General features: G+C 45.3%; 1 protein-coding gene across 1 annotated transcript in view; it reads right to left on the bottom strand.

Annotated features, from left to right (window-relative positions):
• LOC309558761 (protein mono-ADP-ribosyltransferase PARP14-like) overlaps positions 1 to 13,505 on the bottom strand; it is a gene marked incomplete at both ends in the record, with an annotated part of 86,823 nt that overhangs the window by 29,904 nt on the left and 43,414 nt on the right. Inside the window, one exon of the mRNA XM_082261809.1 lies at positions 9,293 to 9,451. Within this exon, the coding sequence (XP_082117935.1) occupies positions 9,293 to 9,451 (159 nt within the window). The remainder of the gene's footprint in view (positions 1 to 9,292; positions 9,452 to 13,505) is intronic.

A 13,505-nucleotide genomic window follows, 5' to 3' on the forward strand; every position in this document is an offset into this window, starting at 1 on the left:
CTGTGATATTTTTGCTTTAATTTGCCCGGTGGGGAGTTATGAATTTGATTTGTCGTTTGTAAAACCTGAAAGTGTGGATCTCTTCTGGGAGAGATTTAGGAGGTGCAAGGGCCTTCAGCAGTGGAGTGGTTTGGTGCCAAAAGTGATTTCAAGGCAGCCTCTGATAAAGTCGGTGACCATTTTGGTACGTAACGAATCCATACCAGAGGCTGATTTATTAGTATGGCTACGCCGATATGGCGAGGTCCTCACTCCACTGCGGAAGGTCCTTGATGAGCATGGGATATGGACAGGGGCCTGGACAGTGTCACTAAAATTGGGGGTGCTGGGCAATGTAGTTCAGCACCTTCCCTGCTCAGCCTTTCTGGGTAGGGATAGGCTGACCATTTTCTACCAGGGTCAGCCTAAGGTATGTAATAAATGTGGTGATAAAGGCCACTTTGCATCGTCCTGCACCCACAAGAAGTGCTCACTGTGCCAGGATTTAGGCCATTTGGCCAGAGAATGCACCCAGATTCGGTGCAATTTGTGCCAGCAGCTGGGTCATCCATATAGCCAGTGCCCAGAGGCACTGCATAGTTTGCCAGGATTGGAGACTGAGCTGCAGAGGCTTGATAAAGAAGATGAAGCAGCTGAAGTTGGAGAGAAAATTGTTGCTGCCCCTCCTGTGTCTGTTGTGTCAGATTCTGTTTCCCCTAGTGAGGTGGTCCCTGAGTCTGTCCTTCCTGTGTCTGTTGTGTCAGATTTTGTTTCCCCTGGTGATGTGGTCCCTGAGTCTGTCCCTCCTGTGGTTGTTCCTACATCTACTGTGCGTAGATCCTCCAGACTAGCGGAAGCTGCTGGGGGGGCGGGTATAGTGGATCTTCCCCCTCGGCCTACTCCAACTCCAGTCCCTGTCTCTCGACACCGCAAACGCGGCCAAGAGGGTGCAGGGGTGCTGGATGGTGGTGGGGTCGATGGGGTTGAGGGAGGGGTGTCCATGTCCCATGTCTCACCCTCTGTTGTGGAGGATTCGGATGAGGAGGGGTGGGACAGGACAAGGAGGAAGAAAAAGAAAAAGAGGAAAACCAGTAAAGCAGTCGTTTCCTCCTTACAGTTAGAGCCAGGAGGGGTTCCTCTTGGCAACACATTTTCTGTTTTATCAGGAGAGGAGTTAGTATCCGATTTATCCATTTCTTTATCATCTATGGATGAGGGGGAGTCACATAGTGTAAAGAGAGCTGTCTCGGGTGATGAGAGTGTGGTGGAGGTTAAGAAACGACTACCCCAATCATCCTGATGGCAGTGCCCGCTCTGATAAAGGTGGCGACCATTAATGTCGCCAGCGTGAAATCTGCAAGAGCTCGTGATATTGCCTTATTTTTGCTCAGTGAGTTTGATGCTGAGATTTTATTTTTGCAAGAGACCTGGCTCAATACTTTGGCCGATGTCCATCTAGCAAAAAGGGAGTGGCGATGCGGTCCCTCCTTTTGGTCTCTTGCGGCTGAGCCTTGCAGCGGAGTTGCGGTTCTTTTTAAAACCGATATGGTAACGTGCCGGCGGGTAATTGAGTTAGAAATGGGGAGATGCATGGTCTTAGACGTCTCTGTTAGGGGGCTGCGCCTGATCAATATCTATGGACCGCAGTCAAAATGGGACAGGAAATGCCTCTTCACAAAGATCAAGCCCTTCCTTTTTACATCCCAGCAGGTTGTCTTTGGAGGTGACTTTAACACCATAATTAGGCCTGAAGACAGGAGGGTCTCCATAGACAGGCTGGGTTATGATAGCGTTTTTCTTAGAGATATGATTAGACAAGCAGGCCTGGTAGATGTGCACATTAAGCACTGCCCTGGCAGCACGGGATTCACGTTTCAGAGAGGGAATAGTCAGAGTAGGATAGACAGGTTTTTTTTAAAGGAGAACTCTGCTTTCTCGGCTCCTGAGTTGAGGGCGGTGGAGTTCTCTGACCACTGTATGCTGTCTGTGACTCTGAATGCCTCGGACACTCCACCCAGGGGAAGGGGTACCTGGAAACTGAATTCGGCTCTCCTGGAAGATGTAGAGGTAAGACAATCCTTTGAGGATTTTTTTCAGGCACAGGTTTCTATTCTGGACTTTTGCAGCAGTAAGTCAGAGTGGTGGGACCTTGTGAAACAAAGGGCGATTGGACTTTTCAAGGCCATAAGTAAGAAGATGCAGCTTGGTATGTATATTGCCTACCAGCATTTGCGGAGGAAGCTTGATCGTCTTCTCTCGTATGGAGGAGATCCAGGGGAGATCTCGGAGGTAAAGCTTCTTCTTAGGAAGTGTCAATACGACCGGCATGCCTCCTTGGTTCTGGAGAGAGATTATGGGAAATATCACTCGCCTGATCCTTACCAGAACTGTAAGCAAGGCATAGCAGTTAAGACGGTCATAGGTCTGAGGGATAGTACGGGTTCCCTGGTTAAGTCCAGATCAGGGATCCTGGAGATCTTCAGGTCATATTACGCAGACCTTCTGGGAAGAAAGGACCTTAGTCGGGACAGGATGGAAAGCTTTCTGGATTCTACTCCAGGATTGGGAAATGATACATTGCCTTTGATAGATTTGACAGAACCAATTTCAGCGGATGAGGTAGTTCGTGCTATAGAGAAGCTGGTTATCAAAAAGTCGCCTGGGCCAGATGGGTTGACAGCTGAATTTTACAAGTGTTTTAAGTCCATTCTGGCTCCCTTTTTAGCGGAGGTTTATAACAGCTGTTTAGAAGAGGGTTCTCTCCCTCCCTCCATGAGGCAATCCGCTGTGATTCTTCTGTCAAAAGGTAAAGACCCCTCAATAATTGAGAACTGGCGCCCCATCAGTCTTCTCAATGTTGATAGAAAGATTTTGGCGAAGATTCTTTTTTGGCGCTTGTCGTCAGTAGCTGGCGATTTGTTGTCCAATCATCAGCACTGCTCGGTCCAGGGCAGAAGTACCTTTTCAGCAATTTTAGCTGTCCGGGAGGCTTTGGAGCGATGCAGGGCTGCTGGATGGAGAAAGTACTTGCTGGCATTGGATCAGGCGAAGGCTTTTGATCGAGTCAATCATGAGTACCTGTATTTGCTACTTGGTAGATACGGCCTGCAGGGGAGGTTTATTGATTGGCTGAAAACATTATATAAAGGGCTGAGAGCTTCCCACTTGTTAATGGTTGGGTTGGACGGCCTTTTGAGGTTGGCTCTGGGGTACGCCAGGGGTGTCCTTTGAGCCCCCTGCTATATGTATTCACAATCGACCCCTTCATAAGAAGGTTAGAGAGTGGATCGCTGTGTGGGGTGCCTTTGGGCATTGCTGGTGTGCCGCCTTTGAAGGTCGTGGCCTATGCCGATGATGTGTCTGTTATTATCTCTGGGATGGAGGAGGCGCAGGAGGTGGTCTCTGTGATAGAGCAGTACACTGAGGCTTCTGGCTCTAAAATCAATCATGAAAAGAGTGAAGTTTTCTGGATGGGTGAGGAGGGTGAAAGCTTCGAACTTCCGGATGCCTTCCCAGAGCCCCAGCAGGAAATTAAAGTGTTGGGCATCAAATTTGGTCCTGGTGACTATGGTCATCGAAATTGGGAAAGCAGGTTGTTGAATGCCAATGCCAAGGTGGCAAGCTGGAAGAAATGGAAACTTTCCTTGAGGGAAAGGGTTGACTTGATTAAAACTTACTTGATCCCAATCTTTTTATATGTCAGCTTTGTCTGTATCTTGCCGGAATCTCTCTATGCAAGGGTGTACAGCTGCTTTTTCCAACTGTTATGGGGAAATAGGCTGAACCTGATCAAACGCAATGTAACTTACCTGTCCAGGCAGGAGGGTGGTCTAGGAATGGTCAACCCTATAGTTTTCTTTTCTCTGCTCTTTTTAAAGTATAATCTTGGTAATATGTTAGCAGAGACCCCGCTGGGATGGGTGGGTATTTTTCAATCTTGGTTTAGGCCTTTTCTGCGATGCTGGGAAGATGGCGGGCCAGTGAAAAGTCTGAGAGTCCGACATGGCAAGCTTCCGGCTTATGTTTCCCCGTGTCTGAAAATACTTAGGCAGTGGCAGGTGACAGTGGGGGATATCAAGTCCCTCCCCAGAAAGCTTCTGGAGAAGAGGATTTTGGGCTCTGCTTTCAGTGTGTCGCTGACCTTAAGGGATTGCCCAGGCCCCGTAATGAGGGAGGGGTTGCGTTTAATTAACTTAGGAAGAATCCCTTTGAAGTTTAGGGATCAAGCCTGGCTCGCTTTCCATGGAAGGCTCTATGTGAGAGGGAACCTGAAGCATCGCCCTGTGGATGATCGGGATTGTCCTAGAGCGGAGTGTGTTGGTAAAGTGGAGTCTATGGACCACTTTTTGCTCCAGTGTCCCTTTAACATAGAGGTGTATAAAAGGGTGGGGAGGGCTCTAGGCATCCCCTTTCTCTATCGCATGAGTTATGCGGAGTGGGTGTACGGGGCATTCCCGACTCGTTGGGATTTTGATTTGGATACACTTTTTCTAGTTAGTATAGTTGTCCGTTACTTCACGTGGAATGCACGGTGCCAGATTACCCTGTGGAAGAAAGTCCTCCCTGTCGAGGTGGTGGTGTACGATATTCTGGGTGAGGTTGGGAAGATTCGGGGTCTTGAGAAGGGCAGGGAGCCTCGAGCGGTCTGGATAAGGGCGTGGAGGAATATCAGACCTGCTTCTGGTGAACTGTCCATCTCTGGGTGAAAAGCTTTTTTCCTATGCTATTTCTTTCACGCCCTTAGCTTTTGTTGGTTAATATCTTCATTTTTGAAGAAGGGCTGCATGCATAATGGGGGTGGTTTTGTTTCTTGACCTCGCAGGTTTGATGTCTGGTGTGGTGGTGTGAGTCTTATTAAGATTATTTTTCCCGGTAATGATGTGTTTCATGATGTGAGTTTTTGTTTTTGCTGTAAAGGCAGTCTTTGTTTGAGAGCAGAATTTGCTATGTATTTTTTTCCCCTTTTCATGTAAATATGTATATATTTATTTATGTATATTGATTTTATGCTTATTGATTGCAAGACTTTTAATAAACAAAATTGGGAAGAATGTCCCTTACATTGGTGGTCAGTGGAAGAATGTTCCTTACATTGGTGGTCAGTGGGAAGAATGCTCCTTACATCAGTGGTCAGGGGGGAAGAATGTTCCTTACATTGGTGATCAGTGGGAAAAACGCACCTTACGTTGGAGGTCAGTGTGAAGAATGTCCCTTACATTGGTGGTCAGTGGGAAGAATGTCCCTTACATTGGTGGTCAGTGGGAAGAATGTCCCTTACATTGGTGGTCAGTGGGAAGAATGTTCCTGACATTGATGGTCAGTGGGAAGAATGCTCCTTACATTGGGGGTCAGTGGGAAGAATGTTCCTTACATTGGTGGTCAGTGGGAAGAATGCTCCTTACATTGGTGGTCAGTGGGAAGAATGCTCCTTACATTGGGGGTCAGTGGGAAGAATGTTCCTTACATTGGGGGTCAGTGGGAATAATGCACCCTTCATTGGTGGTGAGTGGGAAAATACCCCCCTTACAGTGATGATTAGAGTTGCACTCTTAGAGACTGATAAAATTCATCATTAGTGTATGACTGCCAGTTCTTCCATTTAGTACTGACCCCAGAACTATGCAGGCACTATTAGATGGGAGGTCTATCAGCCACAACTCTAGTCTTCCACCAAACCCTGGCTGAGAATGGCTGCTCTTGTAGTTGGAGTGGCACACACTGGATGGAGAGTCCTAAACGATTTCAGGGACTTAGGCGCTAAGTTGAGGACTAGGACCTCCAAGGTAGTATTTTCCGAAATACTACCTGTACCTCGAGCCACACCAGAGAGGCAGCGGGAGATTAGGGAAGTTAACGAGTGGCTGAGGAGCTGGTGTAGTAAGGAGGGTTTCGGGTTCCTGGAGAACTGGGCCGACTTCTCAGTCGGTCACCGGCTCTTTGGTAGGGACGGATTGCACCTAAATGGGGTGGGTGCAGCCGTACTGGGTGAGAGGATGGCCAAAAAGTTAGAGGGGCTTTTAAACTAGGGAATGGGGGGGAGGGTACAGATGTAGAATTAGCCAGTGAAAAGCAAGTTTCAGAGGGCAGAAATGGGGGCATTAGCGGTAGGGTGTTCGGAGCTCCTAAACCCAGGGTGGGTACGGGGAAAAATCAAGAGAACAGCCTAAAAACATCAAATGAGGATAAATGTAACCGATCAAAATTACGAGGCTTGTATACCAATGCCAGAAGCCTGGCCAACAAGATGGGAGAGCTGGAGCTGCTGATGTTTGAGGAGGACTTAGATTTTGTGGGGATAACTGAGACTTGGTTTGACAGCACTCATGACTGGATGGCGACCATTCAGGGGTATTCCCTTTATCGCAGAGATAGAGAAGGTAAAAAAGGGGGAGGGGTATGTTTGTATATTAAGAACAGTATACAGGTAAATATGAGGGATTATATTAATAATGGAGCTATGGACGAGGCAGAATCCCTATGGGTAGAGCTTCAAAGGAAAGGCACGCGGTGGGGAAGGTAATATTGGGCGTATGCTATAGGCTCCCCAACCAGAGGGAGAAGGGTGAGGTGGACCTCATGTTACAGATAGGATTGGCAGCAAGGATGGGAAATGTCATTATAATGGGGGACTTTAATTATCCTGATATAGACTGGGCAGAAGGAACCGCGCATTCAGCCAAGGCTCGGCAGTTCCTAAATGTTTTGCAGGACAATTTCATGGGTCAGATGGTGAATGCACCGACAAGAAACAATGCGGTACTTGACCTACTGATTACCAACAATACAGACCTGCTCACGGATATAGAAATACGGGACAACTTAGGGAACAGTGACCATAGGTCAATTGGTTTCAGTATTAATTACAGTAATAGGAAACACAAGGGTAATATAAGGACACTGAATTTCAAAAGAGCCAATTTCCCTAAACTGCGCTCGCGGCTAGAAAACATCAAATGGGATAGAACCCTGGGAACAAAGAACACGGAGGAAAAATGGGAGTGCTTCAAGAGCATACTTAACAAGGGGGTGGGCCAGTGCATTCCACAGGGAAATAAATTTAAAAGAGCAAAACTAAACCCTGGGTGGCTAAACTCCAACATAAAAATGTATATTAGAGCTAAAGAAAAGGCCTTCAAAAAATACAAGACTGAGGGGTCATTGGCAGCATTTAAGTACTACAAAGAGTGTAATAAGAAATGTAAAGACGAAATCAGGGCGGCTAAAATAGAACACGAGAGACATATAGCGGAGGAGAGTAAAAAGAACCCCAAGAAGTTCTTTAAGTATATAAACAGTAAGAAAGCGAGGCCAGAACACATTGGCCCCATAAAAGATGATAAAGGAAAAATGGCCACAGAGGACAGAGAAAAGGCGGAAGTGTTAAATAATTTATTTTCTTCAGTCTTCACAAAGGAATCGGGGGGCTACACGAACCCAGCTTGTAAGGCCGAACTAAATAATACACCTCAGGAAGTGCCGCCATGGCTAACAGAGGATAGACTTAGAGCTAAACTAGAGAAACTTAACATAAATAAATCCCCGGGACCGGATGGCTTTCACCCAAGGGTTCTTAATGAGCTCAGCCAGGTGATTGCCAGACCATTATTCTTGATCTTTAAGGATAGTTTACAGACGGGTATGGTGCCAGCTGATTGGAAAAAAGCCAACGTGGTACCAATATTTAAAAAGGGGCCGAGATATATCCCGGGTAACTATAGGCTGGTCAGCCTAACATCAGTAGTCTGCAAAATTTTGGAGGGGATGATAAGGGACCACATACAAGACATTAGTAATGAAAACTGTATTATAAGTAGTAATCAGCATGGATTCATGAAAAATCGTTCGTGCCAAACCAATCTATTAACCTTCTACGATGAAGTGAGCTGCCACCTAGATAAAGGTAAGCCTGTGGATGTGGTGTATCTGGACTTTGCAAAGGCCTTTGACACCGTTCCCCACAAACGCTTACTGTACAAACTAAGGAAGGTAGGTATGGACCATAGGGTGAGTACCTGGATAGAGAACTGGCTCCAGGGGAGAGTACAGAGGGTGGTGTGGAAAGTGGGGTCCCCCAGGGTTCTGTCCTGGGACCAATCCTGTTTAATTTATTCATAAATGATCTAGAGGAGGGGATATCTAGTACAATCTCAGTATTTGCAGATGATACTAAATTAGGCATGCCAATATCTTCTATGCAGGATGTGGAAATCTTGCAAGCGGACCTGAACAAAATAACGGGGTGGGCAACTACATGGCAGATGAGATTTAATGTTGAAAAATGTAAAGTAATGCACTTGGGGGCCAGAAACCAGAAAGCAAGCTACTCACTAGGGGGGGAACCTCTGGGTGAGTCTAGGATGGAAAGGGACCTGGGGGTACTGGTAGACAACAGGCTTGGCAGTGGCATGCAATGCCAAGCCGCCGCAAGCACAGCCAACAGAATACTGGGATGTATAAAAAAGGGGATTCACTCCAGAAATAAAGAGATTATTCTTCCACTCTACAAGGCTCTGGTCCGGCCACATCTGGAGTATTCCGTCCAGTTCTGGGCACCGGTCCTCAGGAAGGATGTGCTGGAACTGGAGAAAGTCCAGAGAAGGGCAACAAAAATAATTAGGGGAATGGAGGACATCAGCTATGAGGAAAGACTACAAGCACTGAACCTATTCTCTCTGGAGAAGAGACGATTGAGGGGGGATATGATATCAATGTACAAATACTGTACTGGCGACCCGAGGAACAAACTATTCAGAGAGAGGAGATACAATAAGACATGTGGCCACTCACTAAAACTTGAGGAAAGGCGGTTTAACCTTAAAGTGCGTAAGGGGTTCTTCACTGTAAGAGCGGTAAGGATGTGGAATTCTCTTCCGCAAGCAGTCGTATCAGCGGGGAGCATTGATAGTTTCAAAAAACTATTAGATGGGCACCTTAAAGACCACAACATACAGAGGTATACAATGTACAACATGCAGGGGTATACAATGTACAACATACAGGGGTATACAATGTACGGTTAAAAGCAAACACACACACACATCATAGGTTGAACTGGATGGACTGATGTCTTTTTTCAACCTCACTAACTATGTAACTATGTAACTATGTAACACGGTTTCCTGTGTTTATGAGAGTTTTGTTTTCCCTTATGTTGGCAGATTACTGTAATGAAAACCATTGATTTGTGTGAAGGAGCACAAACAGTCCAGAGATTTCCACAATGGGCTGAACATTAATCTTCCTATTCTGTCTGTGGATTGTATGTGTGTGATTATAAAGAAACCCTCCCTGACCTCTATTATATCTTACCAACCTGATTCCATGGCAGACAACACAACAGATGTATTTTTCTGCCTCTCGCAGTCTTGGAGAACATTTCTCACACTTTGTTTCAGCTCTTCTGGTTGGGATGTGTCAGAGATGAGGATCTTCTTCCGTGGAGTTCCCCTGATGTTCTGCAGTTTGTCCGTTTCTGTCCAGGAGAAAATGAATAATAGAATCAGTGTTGAGGCCAAGACACAGTTGAGTATTTTCCATGACACTTTTTTATTTGCACTAACAGGCACATTATCAGGACAACCTACAGAGGTGTCCGCCACCTTCTTCCATGGTCCAAGCGTTACCACTACACAAAGGTTTAGTAAAATAGCAAGAAAAACCAAAACTGATGTGTTATGCTTTGACAAAAGAAGAACAATGTTGCCTTCAATTATTGCAGAGCCAGTGTCTTTATCAGTGCTTAAAGGGACAATATTCTAAGTGCTCCAACATAAAAATCGGGCCCCAATGAGCTGGCCAACAGAGGAAAGAGGGTATATTACAGACTGATGAAATAGTTTGTTTTCATTGTATATTTCTTGCTATTGTTGAACTATTTGCTGTGTTATTACTGTTGTGCAAAGCTCTTTGGCCATTGGGGGACTACATATACATCTGCAAAAAATATTCCCCATCCAGCCAGACGTGTCATGGTGCTATTTGAAAAGTTGTGAGCACAGGGGACCTGAGAAACAGGTCCTTCTAGGGTAAGTGCTACATACATGATCAGTTCTATTTAAGGATTGGATAATAGACCCCAACTATCACCTCTGGGCCCCAGTGAAGCTGATCAAGCATAGAGTATGCTTGATCAGCTTCTTCCCTGGGCCAGAGAATGAGAGCTCTGACACCAAAATTGACAAGAACCTTGTTTCTCCTAGCTTTATTAAGTGCAGAGATGATCAGCGAACATATGTTCACTTATTACTCTTCTCTCTCCATATGGACACCCACCTTGGCCATTCTGTGTGCTCAGGAAGGGTATTAGAGCCTTAGATACATGGCAGAGAGAAAGCCACTGCTCAGCAGAGCTGTCCATTCTGATCCTGGAGCCCCCCCCATTCCACATGGACACACCAAACAAAAAATGATTGCACTTTGATATAATCACTAGTATATCCTTTTATTCTACAAAGACAGCATAACCCCACCTAGAGAGAAGTGGCCCTGGGCTGGGTTGTGCAGCTGGCCAGCTGTGTTGAATAAACACTCTTGTGATGGTGGAGGTGAATAGTAACAGCTGGGAGTCTCTTAACAATGTCCTAGCACAGCCATTCTCAACTAGGTTTCCGTGGAACCCTAGGGGTTCCTCCAGAGGTGTCTAGAGGTTCCTGAAGCTGCAGCTGACTGACCTCCAATTTTTTGAAAAATAAAACATGAGATAGTTGCACGCTGCCACCTAGTGGTAACTAAAGTGTGTAACTAAAGCAGTGGCTGCTGCTATCACCAAATGTGTTCCCACACCCACAGCATGTAAATGAATAATTAATATGTGATAGCTTACTTATGGGCTTTGTTGTACATTGGACATTGGCTTTATATGTGTGTTTAATTATCACGGGGTAATTAAACACTTTATGTTTTGATTTATTTTTGATATTGAGACACACTTATTTACAGGAGGTAATAAGAAGAATTTAATATTTTTTTCACTGCTGTATTTGCTTATACATTTGAGTGCCGCTGTTCACTTATAATTTGGTTTAAGTGTTTAAGTGTTCCTACATGCATTTAATATGTGATAGCGCGGCCCAAATATATTCAAAAATTAACTAAATATACACATATACATAAATTAAAAAAAAAACAAATTTCATAGCAATAACAATTAATTAATGTGCAAGTAATAAATCAGTGGAAATAAATATAAACAAGGGATCGACTGATAATTGGCAAAGCCGATATATCGAGGGCCGATATGCACTTTCCCCGATATATTGAAATCGGCCACCAAGGTGACCGATATTGCCGATATTTCAGGAAAGTGCTTGTACCGGAGTGATGGCTGCAGCTAGAGGCATCACCCCGTTACCGGCGTCCATAGCCGACGGTCGGCTGTCTTGTAATGATAACCGATGCGCCTGAGAAGCCGCTCAGCTGTCATTACAAGGAGCGGGAGGGGACGTCCCCCCCCCCTCCCCTCCCGCCACCTGCATAACACCAATAATCATTTTAGCTGTCTGTGACGGGGGCATTCCAACCACCACTATAAAGGGGCATTCGCCACACCAGCCACAAATAAGGGGCATTTTTCACAGGTGCCCCATGACCTGAAAATTATTTCAAGGGTTTCTCTGGGGTAAAATGGTTGAGAGAAGCTGTTTAAGCATGAAGGTAGGATGGAACGATCACCTCTAGGAGCTTTTCATCCAGGCTTCAGGAGGTAGGTAAATGGACTACGCCTATAACAAGGACATTATCCAACTTTAGTCAAAGCTGCACAGTTTGTTTTTATCTACGGAAACGCTTTGGGGCCCCTTTCACACTGATGTGGTTCTAAAGAGCCCTTAACCCCTTCATGCCTAAGCCTTTTTCAGACACTTGTTGCTTACAAGTTAAAATCCAGTATTTCTTGCTAGAAAATTACTTAGAACCCCCAAACATTATATATATATATATATATATATATATATATATTTTTAGCAGAGACCCTAGAGAATAAAATGGCGATTGTTGCAATATTTTATGTTTCACAGTATTTGTGCAGCGGTCTTTCAAATGCATTTTTTTTGGAAGAAATACACTTTCATGGGAAAAAAAAAAAGTAAAGTAGCCCAATTTTTAGTATAATGTGAAAGATAATGTTACGCTGAGTAAATAGATACCCAACATGTCATGCTTTAACCACTTAAGCCCTGGAGGATTTGGCTGCTCAAACACCAGGGCCTATTTTGCGATTCGGCACTGTGTGACTTTAACGGACAATTGCGCGGTCGTGCGATGCTGTTCCCAAATGAAATTGACTGCTTTTTTTTTTTTCCACAAACAGAGCTTTCTTTTGGTGGTATTTTATCACCTGTGCGATTTTTATTTTTTGCGCTATACACAGAAAAAGAGCGACAATTTTGAAAAAATAACAATATTTTTCACATTTTTTTATATGAAATTCCCCCAAAAAAATGTAAAAGTCTAAATTTTTTACCATCTTAGGCCAATTTGTTTTCTGCTACATATTTTTGGTAAAAAAATAGCAATATATTTTGATTGGTTTGCGCAAAAGTTATTGCGTTTACTAACTAAGGGAAAGATTTATGTAATTTTTATTGTTTTTATTTTAACTAGTAATGGCGGCGATCTGCGATTTTTTTTTTTGCGGGACTGCGACATTGCGGCGGACAGATCGGACCCTTGACTGACATTTTTGACACTTTTGGGGGTACCAGTGACCTTACTACAGTAATCAGTGCTATAAATATGCACTGTAAAAATTACACTGGCAGGGAAGGGGTTAACTTTATTAGAGATCCAGGGGTTAAGTGTGTCCCTAGGGGCATGCTTCTAACCGTCAAGGGACGTGGCTTTTGATGGAACCACAGAGACATGCGATCCTACATAGCAGGATCGTATGATCTCTGCAGTTACACCAGAGAGAATGACAGGCGGCTTTGTTTACATCAGCCGCCTGCCTTTCTCGCTCTCCTGAGTGGGAGATCGTGGGTGACTGGCGGACATCAGAGCTGCCGGTCACTTGCGCGGGGATGGCCGTGAAGGAGCGGGGGCGGGAGCGCGCCTCTGGAGGCGGGAGCGCGCCCCCTACAGGCTCCTGGGCGAGTGACGTAGTACTACGTCGCTTTGCCCAGGAGGGGCTGACTGCTGCAGTAGATGTACTTGCGGCGGTAGGCAAGTGGTTAAAATTGTGCATGCTCCTGGAATGGCGACAAACTACAGTGCTTAAAAATCTCCATAGGCGACTCTTTAAAAAATGTTTACGATGTGCAAACAATTGACCAACTGAAAGTAAGTGAGTCAGCGTTCACTGACATTAGATGAGACCTATATGCAGTGCTTTTTTTCTCAGAGAATAGGTGCAGGAACTCCCCCTTTTCGAGTCAGCCCTTTTCTCCGCCCCCCCCCCCCTACCCACCTCCGAGCACCATTCCTTGGTTACACCCCCCTACCCACCTCTGAGCACCATTTCTTGGTTACACCCCCCTACCCACCTCCGAGCACCATTCCTTGGTTACACCCCCCTACCCCCCTTTGAGCAC

This window comes from Pelophylax lessonae (genome assembly GCF_965119305.1).
Source record: "Pelophylax lessonae genome assembly, chromosome: 6".
Lineage (NCBI taxonomy): Eukaryota > Metazoa > Chordata > Amphibia > Anura > Ranidae > Pelophylax > Pelophylax lessonae.